The 23,892-nt window shown below is 44.4% G+C and overlaps 1 protein-coding gene across 3 annotated transcripts in view; it reads right to left on the reverse strand.

Annotated features, from left to right (window-relative positions):
- Positions 1-3,840: 3,840 nt before the first annotated feature.
- Positions 3,841-23,892, reverse strand: part of LOC149984305 (secretagogin-like) — a 28,989-nt gene continuing 8,937 nt past the window's right edge. Inside the window, exons 4-11 of one of the 3 annotated variants that reach the window (XM_090230654.1) lie at positions 19,035-19,124; positions 16,905-16,961; positions 15,349-15,426; positions 9,067-9,122; positions 8,367-8,412; positions 8,202-8,261; positions 7,406-7,474; positions 3,841-6,859 (exon numbers count right to left, since the gene is read on the reverse strand). In XM_090230654.1, the coding sequence (XP_090086780.1) occupies positions 6,728-6,859; positions 7,406-7,474; positions 8,202-8,261; positions 8,367-8,412; positions 9,067-9,122; positions 15,349-15,426; positions 16,905-16,961; positions 19,035-19,124 (588 nt within the window). In that variant the 3' untranslated portion in view covers positions 3,841-6,727. Of the gene's footprint in view, positions 6,860-7,405; positions 7,475-7,772; positions 7,899-8,201; positions 8,262-8,366; positions 8,413-9,066; positions 9,123-15,348; positions 15,427-16,904; positions 16,962-18,146; positions 18,991-19,034; positions 19,125-23,892 lie in introns of those variants that run through there. The other 2 variants (XM_090230656.1, XM_090230655.1) reach the window with 2 other exon arrangements.

Below are 23,892 nucleotides of genomic sequence, written 5' to 3' on the forward strand. Positions count from 1 at the left end.
GAGGTAGCTGGTCCTCCTCTAGGGAGGTAGCTGGTCCTCCTCTAGGGAGGTAGCTGGTTCTCCTCTAGGGAGGTAGCTGGTCCTCCTCTAGGGAGGTAGCTGGTTCTCCTCTAGGGAGGTAGCTGGTCCTCCTCTAGGGAGGTAGCTGGTCCTCCTCTAGGGAGGTAGCTGGTCCTCCTCTAGGGGGTAGCTGGTCCTCCTCTAGGGGGTAGCTGGTCCTCCTCTAGGGGGTAGCTGGTCATCCTCTAGGGGGGTATCTGGTCCTCCTCTAGGGGGTAGCTGGTCCTCCTCTAGGGGGGTAGCTGGTCCTCCTCTAGGGGGTAGTTGGTCCTCCTCTAGGGGGTAGCTGGTCCTCTTCTAGGGAGGTAGCTGCTCCTCCTCTTGGGGGTAGCTGGTCCTCCACTAGGGGGTAGCTAGTCCTCCTCTAGGGGGTAGCTGGTCCTCCTCTAGGGGGGTAGCTGGTCCTACTCTAGGGGGGTAGCTGGTCCTCCTCTAAGGGGTAGCTGGTCCTCAAATAGGGAGGTAGCTGGTCCTCCTCTAGGGGGTAGCTGGTCCTCCTCTAGGGGGAAGCTGGTCCTCCTCTAGGGGGTAGCTGGTCCTCCTCTAGGGGGGTAGCTGGTCCTCAAATAGGGAGGTAGCTGGTCCTCCTCTAGGGGGTAGCTGGTCCTCCTCTAGGGGGTAGCTGGTCCTCCTCTAGGGGGGTAGCTGGTCCTCAAATAGGGAGGTAGCTGGTCCTCCTCTAGGGGGGTAGCTGGTCCTCCTCTAGGGGGGTAGCTGGTCCTCCTCTAGGGAGGTAGCTGGTCCTCCTCTAGGGAGGTAGATGGTCCTCCTCTAGAAGGTAGCTGGACCTCCTCTTGGGGGGTAGCTGGTCCTCCTCTAGGGGGTAGCTGGTCCTCCTCTAGGGGGGTAGCTGGTCCTCCTCTAGGGGGGTAGCTGGTCCTCCTCTAGGGGGGTAGCTGGTCCTCCTCTAGGGGGTAGCTGGTCCTCCTCTAGGGGGTAGCTGGTCCTCCTCTAGGGGGTAGCTGGTCCTCAAATAGGGAGGTAGCTGGTCCTCCTCTAGGGGGTAGCTGGTCCTCCTCTAGGGGGTAGCTGGTCCTCCTCTAGGGGGTAGCTGGTCCTCCTCTAGGGGGTAGCTGGTCCTCCTCTAGGGGGGTAGCTGGCCCTCCTCTAGGGGGTAGCTGGTCCTCCTCTAGGGGGTAGCTGGTCCTCCTCTAGGGGGTAGCTGGTCCTCCTCTAGGGGGGTAGCTGGTCCTCAAATAGGGAGGTAGCTGGTCCTCCTCTAGGGGGTAGCTGGTCCTCCTCTAGGGGGTAGCTGGTCCTCCTCTAGGGGGGTAGCTGGTCCTCAAATAGGGAGGTAGCTGGTCCTCCTCTAGGGGGGTAGCTGGTCCTCCTCTAGGGGGGTAGCTGGTCCTCAAATAGGGAGGTAGCTGGTCCTCCTCTAGGGGGTAGCTGGTCCTCCTCTAGGGGGTAGCTGGTCCTCCTCTAGGGGGTAGCTGGTCCTCCTCTAGGGGGTAGCTGGTCCTCCTCTAGGGGGGTAGCTGGCCCTCCTCTAGGGGGTAGCTGGTCCTCCTCTAGGGGGTAGCTGGTCCTCCTCTAGGGGGTAGCTGGTCCTCAAATAGGGAGGTAGCTGGTCCTCCTCTAGGGGGTAGCTGGTCCTCCTCTAGGGGGTAGCTGGTCCTCCTCTAGGGGGGTAGCTGGTCCTCAAATAGGGAGGTAGCTGGTCCTCCTCTAGGGGGGTAGCTGGTCCTCCTCTAGGGGGGTATCTGGTCCTCCTCTAGGGGGGTAGTTGGTCCTCTTCTAACTATGTTGATATTTATCACACATTTTAGTTTCAGAGCTCAGATAAAAAAGTGTGAACTTTTTTTGTATTTCTGTTCAGTTCTATTTGTGGACCACAGGAAGCTTCTGCATGTACAGCGGCTAATGTTGCTCCTCATCAACTTAACCATTCAAATCAAATCAAATCAAAATGTATTGGTCACATACACATGGTTAGCAGATATTGCGAGTGTAGCGAAATGCTTGTGCTGCTACTTCCGCCAGTGCAGTAATATCTAACAAGTAATCTAACAATTCAACAACAACTACCTAATACACACACATCTAAGTAAAGGAATGGAATAAGAATATATACATATAAATATATGGATGAGCAATGACAGAGCGGCATAGGCAAGATGGAATAGACGGTATAAAATACAATATATACATATGAGATGAGTAATGAGAGATATGTAAACACTATTAAAGTGGCTAGTGATCCATTTATTAAAGTGGCCGATGAGTCTGTATGCAGGCAGCAGCCTCTCTGTGTTAGTGATGGCTGTATAACATTCTGATGGCCTTGAGATTCGATATGCATTCTGAGCGTTTTGTCAGTAACATAAAGACAGCATCTGACACAATATTGAGTTTTTCTCCAACATCCAATGAACTTCCTGTCAAGTGTTTTTTTTTTATTTTTATTTTTTATCCAATTAGATCAGCGCATGGTTTTATCATCTGCTTACAGGAAATCCCCCTAAATGTATCGAGGTCATATCAGACTCAGAGATCCTGTCACGAAACAGAAAATTAAGTGAATGTATCTGTTTTGTACCGTAGCAGTTTGTCGTTTCCTTTCTGTATACAGGCGATGTAGGGAAACACACCAGATGTTGATGACTAAACCATGTTTGTTCTGTCAGGTGGACGCTGATTGAGATATTCCACCCACCACATCCACTCCTGAATGAATGAATGAATGGGTTTCTATGGTGACCTAAACTCTCAACTGGAGCACAAGCTGCGTTCACTTCATTACACCTACATCCTAAAAGGAACACTATTCCCAATATAGTGCACTACTTTTGACCAGGACCAAATGGAACCCTGTTCCCTATATAGTGCACTACTTTTGACCCAGCAAACAGACCATACAAACCATTACTGTAGTATACTTCCCTCTCTAACCCAGCAAACAGACCATACAAACCATTACTGTAATATACTTCCCTCTCTAACCCAGCAAACAGACCATACAAACCATTACTGTAGTATACTTCCCTCTCTAACCCAGCAAACAGACCATACAAACCATTACTGTAGTATACTTCCCTCTCTAACCCAGCAAACAGACCATACAAACCATTACTGTAATATACTTCCCTCTCTAACCCAGCAAACAGACCATACAAACCATTACTGTAGTATACTTCCCTCTCTCTCCCAGCAAACAGACCATACAAACCATTACTGTAGTATACTTCCCTCTCTCTCCCAGCAAACAGACCATGCAAACCAGTACTGTAGTATACTTCTCTCTCTCTCCCAGCAAACAGACCATACAAACCATTACTGTAGTATACTTCCCTCTCTAACCCAGCAAACAGACCATACAAACCATTACTGTAGTATACTTCCCTCTCTCTCCCAGCAAACAGACCATACAAACCATTACTGTAGTATACTTCCCTCTCTAACCCAGCAAACAGACCATACAAACCATTACTGTAGTATACTTCCCTCTCTCTCCCAGCAAACAGACCATACAAACCATTACTGTAGTATACTTCCCTCTCTCTCCCAGCAAACAGACCATACAAACCATTACTGTAGTATACTTCCCTCTCTAACCCAGCAAACAGACCATACAAACCATTACTGTAGTATACTTCCCTCTCTAACCCAGCAAACAGACCATACAAACCATTACTGTAGTATACTTCCCTCTCTAACTCAGCAAACAGAACAGACCGTACAAACCATTACTGTAGTATACTTCCCTCTCTAACCCAGCAAACAGAACAGACCGTACACACTAATGTTAAATGTATCTGGAAAATAGTACACAACACCAAGTGCCACTATTCTTGATTTAATTATCATTGTTAAACATCATCATATAATATTAAAAACAGCAACTCACCTAATGTACAATACAGTACTACACTTACATGCAAATTGCCCAATAGCCAGCTATGGCCAGGCCAACAAAACACAACGAGAAAAATATAAGCATCATTCACAACACAGTCTTGAACATTGAGCCTTCTCCTGCTTTTTCAAATAGATACACTTTAATTTACCAGTAGGCTACCTGTATTATTCTGTATTAATTTACCAGTAGGCTACCTGTATTATTCTGTATTAATTTACCAGTAGGCTACCTGTATTATTCTGTATTCATTTACCAGTAGGCTACCTGTATTATTCTGTATTAATTTACCAGTAGGCTACCTGTATTATTCTGTATTAATTTACCAGTAGGCTACCTGTATTATTCTGTATTAATTTACCAGTAGGTTACCTGTATTATTCTGTATTAATTTACCAGTAGGCTACCTGTATTATTCTGTATTAATTTACCAGTAGGCTACCTGTATTATTCTGTATTAATTTACCAGTAGGCTACCTGTATTATTCTGTATTAATTTACCAGTAGGCTACCTGTATTATTCTGTATTAATTTACCAGTAGGCTACCTGTATTATTCTGTATTAATTTACCAGTAGGCTACCTGTATTATTCTGTATTAATTTACCAGTAGGCTACCTGTATTATTCTGTATTAATTTACCAGTAGGCTACCTGTATTATTCTGTATTAATTTACCAGTAGGTTACCTGTATTATTCTGTATTAATTTACCAGTAGGTTACCTGTATTATTCTGTATTCATTTACCAGTAGGCTACCTGTATTATTCTGTATTCATTTACCAGTAGGCTACCTGTATTATTCTGTATTAATTTACCAGTAGGCTACCTGTATTATTCTGTATTAATTTACCAGTAGGCTACCTGTATTATTCTGTATTAATTTACCAGTAGGCTACCTGTATTATTCTGTATTAATTTACCAGTAGGCTACCTGTATTATTCTGTATTAATTTACCAGTAGGCTACCTGTATTATTCTGTATTAATTTACCAGTAGGCTACCTGTATTATTCTGTATTAATTTACCAGTAAGCTACCTGTATTATTCTGTATTAATTTACCAGTAGGCTACCTGTATTATTCTGTATTAATTTACCAGTAGGCTACCTGTATTATTCTGTATTAATTTACCAGTAGGCTACCTGTATTATTCTGTATTAATTTACCAGTAAGCTACCTGTATTATTCTGTATTAATTTACCAGTAGGCTACCTGTATTATTCTGTATTAATTTACCAGTAGGCTACCTGTATTATTCTGTATTAATTTACCAGTAGGCTACCTGTATTATTCTGTATTAATTTACCAGTAAGCTACCTGTATTATTCTGTATTAATTTACCAGTAGGCTACCTGTATTATTCTGTATTAATTTACCAGTAGGCTACCTGTATTATTCTGTATTAATTTACCAGTAGGCTACCTGTATTATTCTGTATTAATTTACCAGTAAGCTACCTGTATTATTCTGTATTAATTTACCAGTAGGCTACCTGTATTATTCTGTATTAATTTACCAGTAGGCTACCTGTATTATTCTGTATTAATTTACCAGTAGGCTACCTGTATTATCCTGTATTCATTTACCAGTAGGCTACCTGTATTATTCTGTATTATCTTGAATCTGTCACAAGAAAAGACAATCGATATCATTCAGAACAGTGCTTGTTCTACAACATGCTAAAACACCGGCAGCTGTTGTCTTCTTTGTTTTTGAAGATTGGACATAAAGTTCTGGGTGTTCTGGATGCATCAGAGTGAGGGGAAGGATCCGTTCTGGGTGTTCTGGATGTATCAGAGTGAGGGGAAGGATCCGTTCTGGGTTTTCTGGATGTATCAGAGTGAGGGGAAGGATCCGTTCTGGGTGTTCTGGATGTATCAGAGTGAAGGGAAGGATCCGTTCTGGGTGTTCTGGATGCATCAGAGTGAGGGGAAGGATCCGTTCTGGGTGTTCTGGATGTATCAGACTGAGGGGAAGGATCCGTTCTGGGTGTCCTGGATGCATCAGAGTGAGGGGAAGGATCCGTTCTGGGTGTTCTGGATGCATCAGAGTGAGGGGAAGGATCCGTTCTGGGTGTCCTGGATGCATCAGAGTGAGGGGAAGGATCCGTTCTGGGTGTCCTGGATGCATCACAGTGAGGGGAAGGATCCGTTCTGGGTGTCCTGGATGCATCACAGTGAGGGGAAGGATCCGTTCTGGGTGTTCTGGATGTATCAGAGTGAGGGGAAGGATCCGTTCTGGGTGTTCTGGATGTATCACAGTGAAGGGAAGGATCCGTTCTGGGTGTTCTGGATGTATCAGAGTGAGGGGAAGGATCCGTTCTGGGTGTTCTGGATGCATCACAGTGAGGGGAAGGATCCGTTCTGGGTGTTCTGGGTGTATCAGAGTGAGGGGAAGGGTCCGTTCTGGGTGTTCTGGATGTATCAGAGTGAGGGGAAGGATCCGTTCTGGGTGTTCTGGATGTATCAGAGTGAGGGGAAGGATCCGTTCTGGGTGTTCTGGATGTATCACAGTGAGGGGAAGGATCCGTTCTGGGTGATCTGGATGTATCAGAGTGAAGGGAAGGATCCGTTCTGGGTGTTCTGGATGTATCAGAGTGAGGGGAAGGATCCGTTCTGGGTGATCTGGATGTATCACAGTGAGGGGAAGGATCCGTTCTGGGTGATCTGGATGTATCAGAGTGAAGGGAAGGATCCGTTCTGGGTGTTCTGGATGTATCAGAGTGAGGGGAAGGATCCGTTCTGGGTGTTCTGGATGCATCAGAGTGAAGGGAAGGATCCGTAGTTAGAGGTCTTCTCTGCACGGGGAAGACTAGGCCTTATTGGGCTTCATTCCCAGGCACAGCGCTAGCTCATTCCTCTGGATCTTTCCATCTTTGTTGACGTCACAGTGTCCCAGCAGCACAGCCCTCAGTTTGTCCAGCTCTGGACCAGTGATGCTGGGCTGGATGGAAGATCAACAGGTAAAACACATTAGTAGTGAAACTATGTTTGTATAGATGAATTTTATATTGCACAAAAATTGCTCTTCTTCCGGGACAATAAAGATCTATTGAATGTGTGGGCTAAAGTTATCGTATTCTGTAAGTTCAATGAGGTCAAGAGGTGAAGGTCAAGGAGCATTCCATCTGTTGTTGATGGATACAGAGGACACTGGACACAATATATGTCCTTAGGGCCAGCCAGGACAGAGGACACTGGACACAGTAGATGTCCTTATGGCCAACCAGGACAGAGAACACAATAGATGTCCTTATGGCCAGCCAGGTCAGATGTTCATAACAACAACATACACAACAGGTAGCATGTTAAGACTGACTCATAAAGATATACAACACAACAGGATAAAACAATAGACACTTTATTCTACCTTTCCCAACACAATATTGTCCCACATGACCTTTACAAAGACATATAGTCAATTATAATAGGAGCATGTATTGTGGCACATTCATAAAGATATTGTCTGATATTCTTCCCCACAACTTACCCTGACCAGTTCCATCATGTCTTTTACAAAGCCATCCACCTCTGGTCCTTCCAAAGCTCCGGTGTTACTCTGACCAATGGAGAAGAGAGAACATAGAACTCATTAAAAGCTCCGGTGTTACTCTGACCAATGGAGAAGAGAGAACATAGAACTCATTAAAAGCTCCGGTGTTACTCTGACCAATGGAGAAGAGAGAACATAGAACTCATTAAAAGCTCTGGTGTTACTCTGACCAATGGAGAAGAGAGAACATAGAACTCATTAAAAACTCTGGTGTTACTCTGACCAATGGGGAAGAGAGAACATAGAACTCATTAAAAGCTCCGGTGTTACTCTGACCAATGGGGAAGAGAGAACATAGAACTCATTAAAAGCTCCGGTGTTACTCTGACCAATGGAGAAGAGAGAACATAGAACTCATTAAAAGCTCCGGTGTTACTCTGACCAATGGAGAAGAGAGAACATAGAACTCATTAAAAGCTCCGGTGTTACTCTGACCAATGGGGAAGAGAGAACATAGAACTCATTAAAAGCTCTGGTGTTACTCTGACCAATGGGGAAGAGAGAACATAGAACTCATTAAAAGCTCTGGTGTTACTCTGACCAATGGAGAAGAGAGGACATAGAACTCATTAAAAGAGCATCATGCCAACATTCTAATCTCTCTTCTTCTCTGAATGCAGACCAAACATCCTTGTTTTGCAACTCGTATTTAATATACAGACCACAGAGGAAGCAGTTACCCTGCAAATCAAATCTAACATCCCAGCCCCGAGGGTACTCTGTCTGTACTCACAACATCATAGTGGTTGAATATTTTGTCAAAGTCTCTCTTTCTGTCTTCTTGACTGGAGGCCTGTAAACAGAGTCAATTTATGGTTAGTTTCATTTTCCATCTTCCTAGGAAGATTTAGCAGAGTAATGTAATGAACATTAGGAGAAACATATCAACTGAACTCACATCCATTTTGAACTGTAGCATGAAATTCTCTTCTAGAGCCAGGATCCTAAAGGAAAACAGGAAATAAACAACAGTTTGATCAAGCAAAACAACACAGTCAGAAAAGGTATTGGTACTCCAATATACAGTCAATCAGAAGTACCTGACCAAACGGTTCACGATTCAGAATTGTAATAGAGTCAATCAGAAGTACCTGACCAAATGGTTCAGTATTCAGAATTGTAATAGAGTCAATTAGAAGTACCTGGCCAAACGGTTCAGTATTCAGAATTGTAATAGAGTCAATTAGAAGTACCTGGCCAAACGGTTCACTATTCAGAATTGTAATAGAGTCAATCAGAAGTACCTGACCAAACCGTTCAGTATTCAGAATTGTAATAGAGTCAATTAGAAGTACCTGACCAAACGGTTCAGTATTCAGAATTGTAATAGAGTCAATTAGAAGTACCTGGCCAAACGGTTCAGTATTCAGAATTGCAATAGAGTCAATCAGAAGTACCTGACCAAACGGTTCAGTATTCAGAATTGCAATAGAGTCAATCAGAAGTACCTGACCAAACGGTTCAGTATTCAGAATTGCAATAGAGTCAATTAGAAGTACCTGACCAAACGGTTCAGTATTCAGAATTGTAATAGAGTCAATTAGAAGTACCTGACCAAACGGTTCAGTATTCAGAATTGTAATAGAGTCAATTAGTACCTGGACAAATCGTTCAGATCCAAGCGACCGTCCTTATTTTTGTCAAAAATCTTCATCTGTTAGAAAAAAGGAATTGAGGCATAATAAAACATGTGCCATTTTAGACCAACGGAAATATTAAATATATTTAGCGATTACTAAACATGTTTGTCAATGGTTCAGATCTGAGCACAAATAAACACATGTTAGCGTTTTTCATTATGAATCTTGTTCTGGGGGCAGCTCTGCAGAGTGGTCACTAGCTGGCAAAGACACAACGTGATTAAACCCAACCCTAACCTTAACCACACTGCTAAGCCTAATGCCTAACTCCTAACCTTAACCACACTGCTAAGCCTAATGCCTAACCCTAACCTTAACCACACTGCTAAGCCTAATGCCTAACCCTAACCTCAACCACACTGCTAAGCCTAATGCCTAACCTTAACCACACTGCTAAGCCTAATGCATAACCCTAACCTCAACCACACTGCTAAGCCTAATGCCTAACCTTAACCACACTGCTAAGCCTAATGCATAACCCTAACCTTAACCACACTGCTAAGCCTAATGCCTAACCCTAACTTAACCACACTGCTAAGCCTAATGCCTAACCCTAACCTTAACCACACTGCTAAGCCTTATGCCTAACCCTAACCTTAACCACACTGCTAAGCCTAATGCCTAACCCTAACCTTAACCACACTGCTAAGCCTAATGCCTAACCCCAACCACACTGCTAAGCCGAATGCCTAACCCTAACCATAACCCTAACCACACTGCTAACCCTAATGCCTAACCTTAACCACACTGCTAAGCCTAATGCCTAACCTTAACCACACTGCTAAGCCTAATGCCTAACCTTAACCACACTGCTAAGCCTAATGCATAACCCTAACCTTAACCACACTGCTAAGCCTAATGCCTAACCCTAACTTAACCACACTGCTAAGCCTAATGCCTAACCCTAACCTTAACCACACTGCTAAGCCTAATGCCTAACCCCAACCACACTGCTAAGCCGAATGCCTAACCCTAACCATAACCCTAACCTTAACCACACTGCTAACCCTAACCATAACCCTAACCTTAACCACACTGCTAAGCCTAATGCATAACCCTAACCTTAACCACACTGCTACCCCTAATGCCTAACCTTAACCACACTGCTAAGCCTAATGCCTAACCCTAACCTTAACCCTAACCTTAAACACACTGCTAAGCCTAATGCCTAACCCTAACCTTAACCACACTGCTAAGCCTAATGCCTAACCTCAACCACACTGCTAAGCCGAATGCCTAACCCTAACCATAACCCTAACCTTAACCACACTGCTAAGCCTAATGCCTAACCCTAACCTTAACCACACTGCTAAGCCTAATGTCTAACCCTAACCTTAAACATACTGCTAAGCCTAATGCCTAACCCTAACCTTAACCACACTGCTAAGCCTAATGCCTAATCCTAACCTTAACCACACTGATAACCCTAATGCCTAACCCTAACCTTAACCCTAACCTTAACCACACTGCTAAGCCTAATGCCTAACCCTAACCTTAACCACACTGCTAAGCCTAATGCCTAACCTTAACCACACTGCTAAGCCTAATGCCTAACCCTAACCTTAACCACACTGCTAAGCCAAATACCTAAACCTAACTTAACCACACTGCTAACCCTAATGCCTAACCCTAACCCTAACCACACTGCTAAGCCTAATGCCTAACCTCAACCACACTGCTAAGCCGAATGCCTAACCCTAACCATAACCCTAACCTTAACCACACTGCTAAGCCTAATGCCTAACCCTAACCTTAACCACACTGCTAAGCCTAATGTCTAAACCTAACCTTAATCACACTGCTAAGCCTAATGCCTAATCCTAACCTTAACCACACTGCTAACCCTAATGCCTAACCCTAACCTTAACCACACTGCTAAGCCTAATGCCTAACCCTAACCTTAACCACACTGCTAAGCCTAATGCCTAACCTTAACCACACTGCTAAGCTTAATGCCTAACCCTAACCTTAACCACACTGCTAAGCCTAATGTCTAACCCTAACCACACTGCTAAGCCTAATGTCTAACCCTAACCACCCTGCTAACCCTAATGCCTAACCCTAACCACACTGCTAAGCCTAATGCCTAACCCTAACCATAACCCTAACCTTAACCACACTGCTAAGCCTAATGCCTAACCCTAACCTTAACCATACTGCTAAGCCTAATGCCTAACCCTAACCTTAACCATACTGCTAAGCCAAATGCCTAACCTTAACCACACTGCTAAGCCTAATGCCTAACCCTAACCACACTGCTAAGCCTAATGCCTAACCTTAACCACACTGCTAAGCCTAATGCCTAACCCTAACCACACTGCTAAGCCGAATGCCTAACCCTAACCATAACCCTAACCTTAACCACACTGCTAAGCCTAATGCCTAACCCTAACCTTAACCACACTGCTAAGCCTAATGTCTAACCCTAACCTTAACCACACTGCTAAGCCTAATGCCTAACCCTAACCTTAACCATACTGCTAAGCCTAATGCCTAACCCTAACCATAATCACACTGCTAAGCCTAATGCCTAACCCTAGCCTTAACCACACTGCTAAGCCTAATGCCTAATCCTAACCTTAACCACACTGCTAACCCTAATGCCTAACCCTAACCTTAACCACACTGCTAAGCCTAATGCCTAACCCTAACCTTAACCACACTGCTAAGCCTAATGCCTAACCTTAACCACACTGCTAAGCCTAATGCCTAACCCTAACCTTAACCACACTGCTAAGCCTAATGTCTAACCCTAACCACACTGCTAAGCCTAATGTCTAACCCTAACCACACTGCTAACCCTAATGCCTAACCCTAACCACACTGCTAAGCCTAATGCCTAACCCTAACCATAACCCTAACCTTAACCACACTGCTAAGCCTAATGCCTAACCCTAACCTTAACCATACTGCTAAGCCTAATGCCTAACCCTAACCTTAACCATACTGCTAAGCCAAATGTCTAACCTTAACCACACTGCTAAGCCTAATGCCTAACCCTAACCACACTGCTAAGCCTAATGCCTAACCTTAACCACACTGCTAAGCCTAATGCCTAACCTTAAAGGCACATTTTACAATATATTTTACAATATAGGACATTTTGACTTTGCAGCTGGCCTATCTAAGGGGAAATCTCTCAGCTCTGCCTCCAAGACAAGACTGATGACAATAGAGGTCAACCTGCCATTTTGACTTCCTCTCTCTTTGAAAATAAATATGATACACAGGTTAGAAGTACTCTAACGAGGTGATGCCAGACCAGGCCAAGGTGAGAGACGGAACGGGGTGATGCCAGACCAGGCCAGGGTGAGAGACGGAACGGGGTGATACCAGACCAGGCCAGGGTGAGAGACAGACAGGGTGATGCCAGACCAGGCCAGGGTAGGACACAGACAGGGCAGGGTGAGAGACAGACAGGGTGATGCCAGACCAGGCCAGGGTAGGAGACAGACAGGGCAGGGTGAGAGACAGACAGGGTGATGCCAGACCAGGCCAGGGTAGGAGACAGACAGGGCAGGGTGAGAGACAGACAGAGTGAATCGGTAGGAGAGGTGTGACAGTCTCCCGCCAGACACTGGTAATCTAATATCTCAGTCTGTTAGATGAGATGATTAATACAGCTGGACAGAGTCATCTGCTGCTGGCTGCCACAACACAGCCCTGTCACAGTCCCAAATTACTCCCTATTCCCTATATAGTGTACTACTTTTGACCAGGGCCCATAAGGAATAGGAAGCCATTTTCTCCTCAGGGAAGTCCATTTAAAGTTAGGGCAGAAGTTAGAACGTTTTCAGAGAAGGGAACAAGCCTCAGGGTATAGATAAGACTGGAAAAACCAGTCGGTGACAGTATATTGCGATGACCCTTTGACAGGAGTCTGGGAACAAGCCACATCGGGATGGCAGGTAGCCTAGTGGTTAGAGTGTAGGGACGGCAGGTAGCCTAGTGGTTAGAGTGTAGGGTCGGCAGGTAGTCTAGTGGTTAGAGTGTAGGGACGGCAGGTAGCCTAGTGGTTAGAGTGTAGGGACGGCAGGTAGCCTAGTGGTTAGAGCGTAGGGACGGCAGGTAGCCTAGTGGATAGAGTGTAGGGGCAGGCAGGTAGCCTAGTGGTTAGAGCGTAGGGACGGCAGGTAGCCTAGTGGTTAGAGTGTAGGGACGGTAGGTAGCCTAGTGGTTAGAGCGTAGGGTCGGCAGGTAGCCTAGTGGTTAGAGTGTAGGGGCAGGCAGGTAGCCTAGTGGTTAGAGTGTAGGGACGGCAGGTAGCCTAGTGGTTAGAGTGTAGGGGCAGGCAGGTAGTCTAGTGGTTAGAGTGTAGGGACGGCAGGTAGCCTAATGGTTAGAGTGTAGGGACGGTAGGTAGCCTAGTGGTTAGAGTGTAGGGGCGGCAGGTAGCCTAGTGGTTAGAGTGTAGGGACGGTAGGTAGCCTAGTGGTTAGAGTGTAGGGACGGCAGGTAGCCTAGAGGTTAGAGTGTAGGGATGGCAGGTAGCCTAGTGGTTAGAGTGTAGGGACGGCAGGTAGCCTAGTGGTTAGAGTGTAGGGACGGCAGGTAGCCTAGTGGTTAGAGTGTAGGGACGGCAGATAGCCTAGTGGTTAGAGTGGCGGGGCAGGCAGGTAGCCTAGTTGTTGGAGTGTAGGGTCGGTAGGTAGTCTAGTGGTTAGAGTGTAGGGATGGCAGGTAGCCTAGTGGTTAGAGTGGAGGGGCAGGCAGGTAGCCTAGTGGTTAGAGTGTAGGAACGGCAGGTAGTCTAGTGGTTAGAGTGTAGGGACGGCAAGTAGCCTAGTGGTTAGAGTGTAGGGGCAGGCAGGTAGTCTAGTGGTTAGAGGGTAGGGGCGGCAGGTAGCCTAGTGGTTAGAGTGGAGGGGCAGGCAGGTAGCCTAGTGGTTAGAGTGTAGGGACGGCAGGTAGCCTAGTGGTTAGAGTGTAGGGGCAGGCAGGTAGCCTAGTGGTTAGAGTGTAGGGACGGCAGGTAGTCTAGTGGTTAGAGTGTAGGGGCAGGCAGGTAGCCTAGTGGTTAGAGTGTAGGGACGGCAGGTAGCCTAGTGGTTAGAGTGTAGGGACGGCAGGTAGCCTAGTGGTTAGAGTGGAGGGACGGCAGGTCGCCTAGTGGTTAGAGTGTAGGGGCGGCAGGTAGCCTAGTGGTTAGAGTGTAGGGGCAGGCAGGTAGCCTAGTGGTTAGAGTGTAGGGGCAGGCAGGTAGCCTAGTGGTTAGAGTGTAGGGACGGCAGGTAGCCTAGTGGTTAGAGTGTAGGGGCAGGCAGGTAGCCTAGTGGTTAGAGTGTAGGGACGGCAGGTAGCCTAGTGGTTAGAGTGTAGGGGCGGGCAGGGTTGTAATGAACATCACTGCAACCAGATTTACCTGCTGAATCTATACCACGTTCAGTGACCTGAAAGGCACTCTGAAAGAACCGCGAATGAGGTTCATTTACCCTGCATTAATGGTTCTAGAGACTGATGACTGCATTGGGTTGATTAGACGTAGTGCTTGAGTTATCTTATTTTACACACACTGGAGAGAGAGAGATCGTATATCAGTGGGTAAGAGACTATAAAGACTGCATGTCATGGCCAAAAAGGGGAAAGGAAGCATCCCAAGGCTAGCAACAGGAACCAAGAGGATATCTTTAGTACAGGCCCAGTGTTCCTCCAGGAACCAAGAGGATATCTTTAGTACAGGTCACTGAACGTGGGGTTCATTTACCCTGCATTAATGGTTCTAGAGACTGATGACTGCATTAGGTTGACTAGACGTAGTGCTTGAGTTATCTTATTTTACACACACTGGAGAGAGAGAGATCGTATATCAGTGGGTAAGAGACTATAAAGACTGCATGTCATGGCCAAAAGGGACAGCAAGCATCCCAAGACTGGCAACAGGAACCAAGAGGATATCTTTAGTACAGGCCCTATGTTCCTCCAGGAACCAAGAGGATATCTTTAGTACAGGCCCTATGTTCCTCCAGGAACCAAGAGGATATCTTTAGTACAGGCCCTATGTTCCTCCAGGAACCAAGAGTATATCTTTAGTACAGGCCAGCCCTATGTTCCTCCAGGAACCAAGAGGATATATTTATCATCTCCAGGAACCAAGAAGAACACATTATCAGCGTTTGTTTTGAAATAGTATTTATTAATTCTGAAATTTTGAAAAATATTAATAACATTCCACCAATGCGGCCACTAGGGGGCGATATGGTCATTTGACTACAGGAAAGGCCTACAAGACTGATGTTTTACCATTGCGTCTGTGTACTCGTCCAGTTTGCTGGAGGACACAGCCTTCCCGTGCTTCTGGAACAAGTCCTTCAGGAAACCCTGTTTACAAAGAAGAATGAGGAAATAAAAAGGGCATCGTTTATTGGTTTACTTCCTGATTCCCTGAAATCAGATCTAACATGGTTTATTGGTTTACTTCCTGATTCCCTGAAATCAGATCTAACATGGTTTATTGGTTTACTTCCTGATTCCCTGAAATCAGATCTAACATGGTTTGATAAATATAAAGACTTAACCTTCTGTGTGTAGGAGTGGAGTTAAACAACATTACCTTCTGTGTGTAGGAGTGGCGTTAAACCACATTACCTTCTGTGTGTAGGAGTGGAGTTAGACAACATTACCTTCTGTGTGTAGGAGTGGAGTTAGACAACATGACCTTCTGTGTGTAGGAGTGGCGTTAAACCACATTACCTTCTGTGTGTAGGAGTGGAGTTAGACAACATTACCTTCTGTGTGTAGGAGTGGAGTTAAACAACATTACCTTCTGTGTGTAGGGGTGGAGTTAAATAACATTACCTTCTGTGTGTAGGAGTGGAGTTAAATAACATTACCTTCTGTGTGTAGGGGTGGAGTTAAATAACATGACCTTCTGTGTGTAGGAGTGGAGTTAGACAACATTACCTTCTGTGTGTAGGAGTGGAGTTAGACAACATGACCTTCTGTGTGTAGGAGTGGCGTTAAACCACATTACCTTCTGTGTGTAGGAGTGGAGTTAACATTACCTTCTGTGTGTAGGAGTGGAGTTAAACAACATTACCTTCTGTGTGTAGGAGTGGAGTTAACATTACCTTGTGTGTAGGAGTGGAGTTAACATTACCTCCTGTGTGTAGGAGTGGAGTTAACATTACCTTCTGTTTGTAGGAGTGGAGTTAACATTACCTTCTGTGTGTAGGAGTGGAGTTAACATTACCTTCTGTGTGTAGGAGTGGAGTTAAACAACATTACCTTCTGTGTGTAGGAGTGGAGTTAACATTACCCTATGTGTGTAGGAGTGGAGTTAACATTACCTTCTGTGTGTAGGAGTGGGGTTAACATTACCTTCTGTGTGTAGGAGTGGAGTTAACATTACCTTCTGTTTGTAGGAGTGGAGTTAACATTACCTTCTGTGTGTAGGAGTGGAGTTAACATTACCTCCTGTGTGTAGGAGTGGAGTTAACATTACCTTCTGTTTGTAGGAGTGGAGTTAAACAACATTACCTTCTGTGTGTAGGAGTGGAGTTAACATTACCTTCTGTGTGTAGGAGTGGAGTTAACATTACCTTCTGTGTGTAGGAGTGGAGTTAAACAACATTACCTTCTGTGTGTAGGAGTGGAGTTAACATTACCTTGTGTGTAGGAGTGGAGTTAACATTACCTCCTGTGTGTAGGAGTGGAGTTAACATTACCTTCTGTTTGTAGGAGTGGAGTTAGCATTACCTTCTGTGTGTAGGAGTGGAGTTAAACAACATTACCTTCTGTGTGTAGGAGTGGAGTTAAACAACATTACCTTCTGTGTGTAGGAGTGGAGTTAACATTACCTTCAGCTCCACAGCTGATATGTATCCACTGCTGTCAGCATCATACTTTCTCCAGATCTACAGAGACGAGAAGGACAATCAGTTACTACTGCTGTAAATACAAATGCCAGCTGCCACCAATGACCCTTAGTAAGCATTAGGGTATCCAGGTGAGGTGATGCTGAGTTCTTTGTCTTCTTCAGGGTTACTGTGAGAGCCACACCCCAAAAACGGAGTTCACATAGAAAAAGGAACTGCGAACATTCTTGCCGTAAATGACAAATTACATCTCACATACTGTATCTGGTTCTACAGATCTGGCAGGTACTCGGATCACAGCACAGACCATTCCAACAGATCACCGCACAGACCATTCCAACAGATCACCACACAGACCATTCCAACAGATCACAGCACAGACCATTCCAACAGATCACCACACAGACCATTCCAACAGATCACAGCACAGACCATTCCAACAGATCACAGCACAGACCATTCCAACAGATCATCACACAGACCATTCCAACAGATCACAGCACAGACCATTCCAACAGATCACCACTCAGACCATTCCAACAGATCACCACACAGACCATTCCAACAGATCACAGCACAGACCATTCCAACAGATCACAGCACAGACCATTCCAACAGATCACCACACAGACCATTCCAACAGATCACAGCACAGACCATTCCAACAGATCACCACACAGACCATTCCAACAGATCACCACACAGACCATTCCAACAGATCACCACACAGACCATTCCAACAGATCACAGCACAGACCATTCCAACAGATCACCACACAGACCATTCCAACAGATCACAGCACAGACCATTCCATCAGATCACCACTCAGACCATTCCAACAGATCACCACACAGACCATTCCATCAGATCACCACACAGACCATTCCAACAGATCACAGCACAGACCATTCCATCAGATCACCACTCAGACCATTCCATCAGATCACCACTCAGACCATTCCATCAGATCACCGCACAGACCATTCCAACAGATCACCACACAGACCATTCCAACAGATCACAGCACAGACCATTCCAACAGATCACCGCACAGACCATTCCAACAGATCACCGCACAGACCATTCCAACAGATCACCACACAGACCATTCCAACAGATCACCACACAGACCATTCCAACAGATCACCACACAGACCATTCCAACAGATCACCACACAGACCACTTCATAAAGTCTACACTGTTGCCCAGATGGGCTTCTCACCTTCATAAAGTCTACACTGTTGTCCAGAGGGGCTTCTTACCTTCATAAAGTCTACACTGTTGTCCAGAGGGGCTGCTCACCTTCATAAAGTCTACACTGTTGTCCATAGGGGCTTCTCAACTTCATAACATCTACACTGTTGTCCAGAGGGGCTTCTCAACTTCATAAAGTCTACACTGTTGTCCAGAGGGGCTTCTCTCACCTTCATAAAGTCTACACTGTTGTCCAGAGGGGCTTCTCAACTTCATAAAGTCTACACTGTTGTCCAGAGGGGCTTCTCACCTTCATAAAGTCTACACTGTTGTCCAGAGGGGCTTCTCTCACCTTCATAAAGTCTACACTGTTGTCCAGAGGGGCTTCTCAACTTCATAAAGTCTACACTGTTGTCCAGAGGGGCTTCTCAACTTCATAAAGTCTACACTGTTGTCCAGAGGGGCTTCTCACCTTCATAAAGTCTACACTGTTGTCCAGAGGGGCTTCTCACCTTCATAAAGTCTACACTGTTGTCCAGAGGGGCTTCTTACCTTCATAAAGTCTACACTGTTGTCCAGAGGGGCTTCTCACCTTCATAAAGTCTACACTGTTGTCCAGAGGGGCTTCTCTCACCTTCATAAAGTCTACACTGTTGTCCAGAGGGGCTTCTCAACTTCATAAAGTCTACACTGTTGTCCAGAGGGGCTTCTCAACTTCATAAATTCTACACTGTTGTCCAGAGGGGCTTCTCACCTTCATAAAGTCTACACTGTTGTCCAGAGGGGCTTCTCACCTTCATAAAGTCTACACTGTTGTCCAGAGGGGCTTCTTACCTTCATAAAGTCTACACTGTTGTCCAGAGGGGCTTCTCACCTTCATAAAGTCTACACTGTTGTCCAGAGGGGCTTCTCTCACCTTCATAAAGTCTACACTGTTGTCCAGAGGGGCTTCCCTGCGGAACACCAGGAGGAAGTTCTCATCCTGTGGCAGGATCATCACGGCCAACTGCAACACAATCAAACACACATGAACATTTAGCAGATGCTCTTATCCAGAGTCACTTACAACACGTGAATTCATATCATGATAATTGCACCACAGTTATCAGCAAGATATCAGTGGGAGTAAGAAGAGAGAGAACCCATCCTGAAGACAGCAGCAGCTGTACAGTGAGTCTCTCTCCCAGCCCAGCTGACCTCCCATACAACCAGCCCAGAGTCAGCGTCTCCAACTGTAGCTTCGCCCCTCTCTAAATGAATCACTGGAGCTGCACCTTTTTCCCAGAGAGACCGTGAAGTATGATGCCAGTAGAGTATGATGCCAGTAGAGTATGATGCCAGTAGAGTATGATGCCAGTAGAGTATGATGCCAGTGACGTGGCAACAATACATCAGACCCACTAATTGTGGCCCTGGCAGGCATCCAGATCTAACTGTGCTGAGTGCCCAACGGGATCTTGTGCCCTCCCTTCTAAGTCCTAATTCAATTAGTAGTGCATCAGAAGATTACATTGGGAGCTGATCAACATTGCGGAGAGAGAGAGAGAGAGAGACAGAGAGAGAGACAGAGAGAGAGAGAGAGAGAGAGAGAGAGAGAGAGAGAGAGAGAGAGACAGAGAGAGACAGAGAGAGACAGAGTGAGACAGACAGAGAGAGAGAAGGAGAGTGAGAGTGAGACAGAGAGAGAGAGAGAGAGAGAGAGAGAGACAGAGAGACAGAGAGAGAGAGACAGAGAGAGGAGAGACCATGAGGAAACAGCCCAGCTGTAGGTTACTGCTGCAGCACTATGCACCAAAAATACTGTCCAACAAGAAGTCATTTGAGAATAAAGCTGGCACCAGTCAGTGATCCCTGCTGGTTCACACACCCATCACCCCAGCAACAAAGGTCCCACGCCCCACCTTCTGAAACAACAGTACCTCCACCATCCCGAGGAGAAAAGAGCCAGACATGGCTTATTACAGCACAGCTCTACTAGACCAGGCCCAACACAGCACAGCTCTACTAGACCAGGCCCAACACAGCACAGCTCTACTAGACCCGGCCCATCACAACACAGCTCTACTAGACCTGGCCCATCACAACAAAGCTCTACTAGACCTGGCCCATCACAACACAGCTCTACTAGACCTGGCCCATCACAACACAGCTCTACTAGACCTGGCCCATCACAACAAAGCTCTACTAGACCCGGCCCATCACAACACAGCTCTACTAGACCCGGCCCATCACAACACAGCTCTACTAGACCCGGCCCATCACAACGCAGCTCTACTAGACCCGGCCCATCACAACACAGCTCTACTAGACCTGTCCCATCACAACACAGCTCTACTAGACCCAGCCCATCACAACACAGCTCTGACCACTACTCCAGGGTCGGTCAGAACACTGCCCTTCAGGGAAGTAGACCACATGATGCAGTCCACACCATGTATCAATTAGATCGTCAGCCTACATATGCTGAGGTAACCTCTGGCAGAAGACCCCTAGAACAATCAGAGATAGGAGAGGTGCGCCAACTATTGCAACTAATATGCAGACTACTGAGCTAGACAGTCCCTTTAATTCACACACGGGCACGCACGCGCACACACACACACACAAACACACAGGGTTGCAGATTGCACATAACATAAGTACAATGCAATCTTATTCCATTCTTATTCATTTGTTTACAAATATTCCTAAATGTATTGACACCGGTATTATAATAATTATTATATGTAATGGTGTGTGTGTGTGTGTGTGTGTGTGTGCGCGTGTGTGTGTATGTATGTATGTATGTGTGTATATGTGTATGTGCATGTATGTGTGTATATATATATATATATATATATGTATGTGTATGTGTATATATATGTATATATATATGTATGTATGTATGTGTGTGTGTGTGTATGTATGTGTGTGTGTGTGTGTGTATGTATGTATGTATGTATGTGTGTATATGTATGTGTATGTATATATGTATGTGTATGTATATATATATGTATATATATATGTATGTGTATGTATATATGTATGTATATGTGTATATATGTATGTATATATATGTATGTGTGTATATGTGTATGTATATATATGTATATATACATATTTTATTTTTTTTGTTTTTTTCGATGTACTTTACTCAAACCAGTGAATATCACTTATTATAAATGAGATCATTAACTATCAGCTCTTGGAATATCCAGGGCCTATACTCTTCACATTTTGGTTATAAAACAACTAATCCAGAATTGATTAAAAACATCAAGGGACAGGACATCATAATCCTACTGGAAACATGGTGTCGTGGAGACATAGATACTCAGTGTCCCTCAGGCTATAGAGAAAGTTTACTACCATCAATCAAACATAAAAATGTTAAACGGGGCCGAGACTCAGGTGGAATCATCATTTGGCATAAGCAGGACTTAGCACTGAATGAAATGAAAAAAGGTACCACTCACATTTGGCTAAAACTTAACAAAGGTACAATCTATTGTGACAATGATGTATACATATGTGCAGCTTATGCTCCTCCTTCAGATTCATCATATTATGATGATCAGTTTTTTGACAATCTCCAGACAGAAATCATTAAATTTCAGGCGCAGGGTAAAGTGCTTCTTTGTGGAGATTTCAATGCAAGAACAGGTTCTGAGCCTGACTACACTGATGCGGGAGGTAACCACCACATATTTGGACACCCCTCCTTGTACAGTAGCCCTATTATAAATAATAGAAACAGTCCTGACCAAATACTGAACAAAAATGGAAAAGAGTTAGTACATCTCTGTCGAGCCTTAGGCCTGTACATGCTTAATGGTAGAATCAGAGGGGACTCTTTAGGTCAGTTTACTTACTGCTCAGCTCTTGGGACAAGTGTAGTCGATTATGCCATCACTGACATTGACCCCTCCTCCATTAGTGCATTCACTGTCAGACCACAGACACCATTGTCAGATCACAGTCAGATCAACGTGTTTCTGAAGAAATTAACCGGCAATATTCATTCAAAAAAACAGCCCAATAAACTTTACAACATAAACCAATCGTTCAGATGGGCTCCAAACAGTGCAGAGGCATTCATTGAAACATTGAACTCAAATGAAATGATGAACTCTATACAGTTTTTCAATAACTCACAGTACCAAAACAATAAAGATGGTGTCAATTCAGCTACCCAAAACATCAACTGCATATTCCAAAAAGCAGCATCGAAAGCAAATTTGAGAAAACCAAAGCAATGCAACATCAGAAGCAAAAATCAAAATGTTTCTGACAAATGGTTTGATAATGAATGTAAAACAATTAGAAAACACCTAAGACAAATGTCAAACAAAAAACATAAGCAGCAAAACAACCCAGAGCTACGATATGAATACTTTGAAACTCTGAAACAGTATAAACAAACACTGAAATGCAAGAAATTGAATTATACCAACAAGACACTTGATGAAATTGAAAACGCAATTGACCAAAATCAGTTCTGGGACATGTGGAACAATTTAAGCACAACAAAGCCACAAGAATTAGCCATACAAGATGTAGGAATTTGGAAAACTTACTTTGATAATCTATACAAAAACATCCCACAAAAAGACTTAAACCAGAACCAATTAGAAATTAAAGAAAAATTGAACATCCTGGAATCAGTCATTAAAAACAACCAAAATCCATTAGATTACCCAATAACCCAACAAGAACTAAATGAAAAGCTAAAATCTATTAAATCAAAAAAGGCTTGTGGTGTAGACAACATCAGAAATGAAATGCTGAAAAACAGCACACCTGAGTTGCAAAATGCTGTGCTTAAATTGTTCAACATGGTTTTAACTTCTGGCTGCTTCCCTGATGTCTGGAACCAGGGGCTCATCTCCCCTATCCACAAAAGTGGAGACAAATCAGACCCCAATAATTACAGGGGAATTTGCGTCAACAGTAACTTGGGAAAGATTTTCTGTAGCATTTTGAATTCAAGAATTCAAACCTTTCTTCAAGAAAAAAATGTAATAAGTAAATGTCAAATTGGCTTTCTCCCTAACCATCGCACTACTGACCATATATACACCTTACACACACTAATTAATAAACACGTCCACCAAAAAAAAGAGGGCAAAATCTTTGCTTGCTTTATTGACTTTAAAAAAGCATTTGATTCGATTTGGCACGAAGGGCTATTCTACAAAATTCTACAAAGTGGGCTTGGTGGTAAGGTGTATGACTTAATAAAATGTATGTACACAGAAAATAAGTGTGCAATAAAAATCAAAAACCAAAGAACAGAATTTTTTTCACAATGTCGAGGTGTGAGACAAGGCTGCAATTTGAGTCCAAATCTTTTCAACATTTATATCAATGAATTAGCAGACATGTTGGACCAATCTCCAGCCCCAGGACTCACACTATTTGACACAGAGGTGAAATACCTGCTATATGCTGATGACTTGGTACTTCTATCACCAACCAAAGAAGGTCTTCAACAAAACATTAATATTCTGGAGCAATATTGCCATAATTGGGCCCTGGCAGTAAATTTCCAAAAAACTAAAATCATGATTTTCCAAAAAAAACCCAGATGTCAGAAACAAAAATGTAAATTCACCCTGAACAACACCTTAATTGAACACACAAAAAATTACACCTACCTTGGTCTGACCATATCTGCATCGGGAAACTTTAATATGGCAGTGAAGGCACTCAAAGAAAAAGCCCGCAGAGCAATGTATGCAATAAAAATGAAATTATTCAAAATCAACATCCCAATTAGAATTTGGACTAAAATA

The sequence above is a fragment of the Oncorhynchus mykiss genome, chromosome 3 (genome assembly GCF_057628025.1).
Source record: "Oncorhynchus mykiss isolate SJ-2025 chromosome 3, ASM5762802v1, whole genome shotgun sequence".
Classification (NCBI taxonomy): Eukaryota; Metazoa; Chordata; class Actinopteri; order Salmoniformes; family Salmonidae; genus Oncorhynchus; species Oncorhynchus mykiss.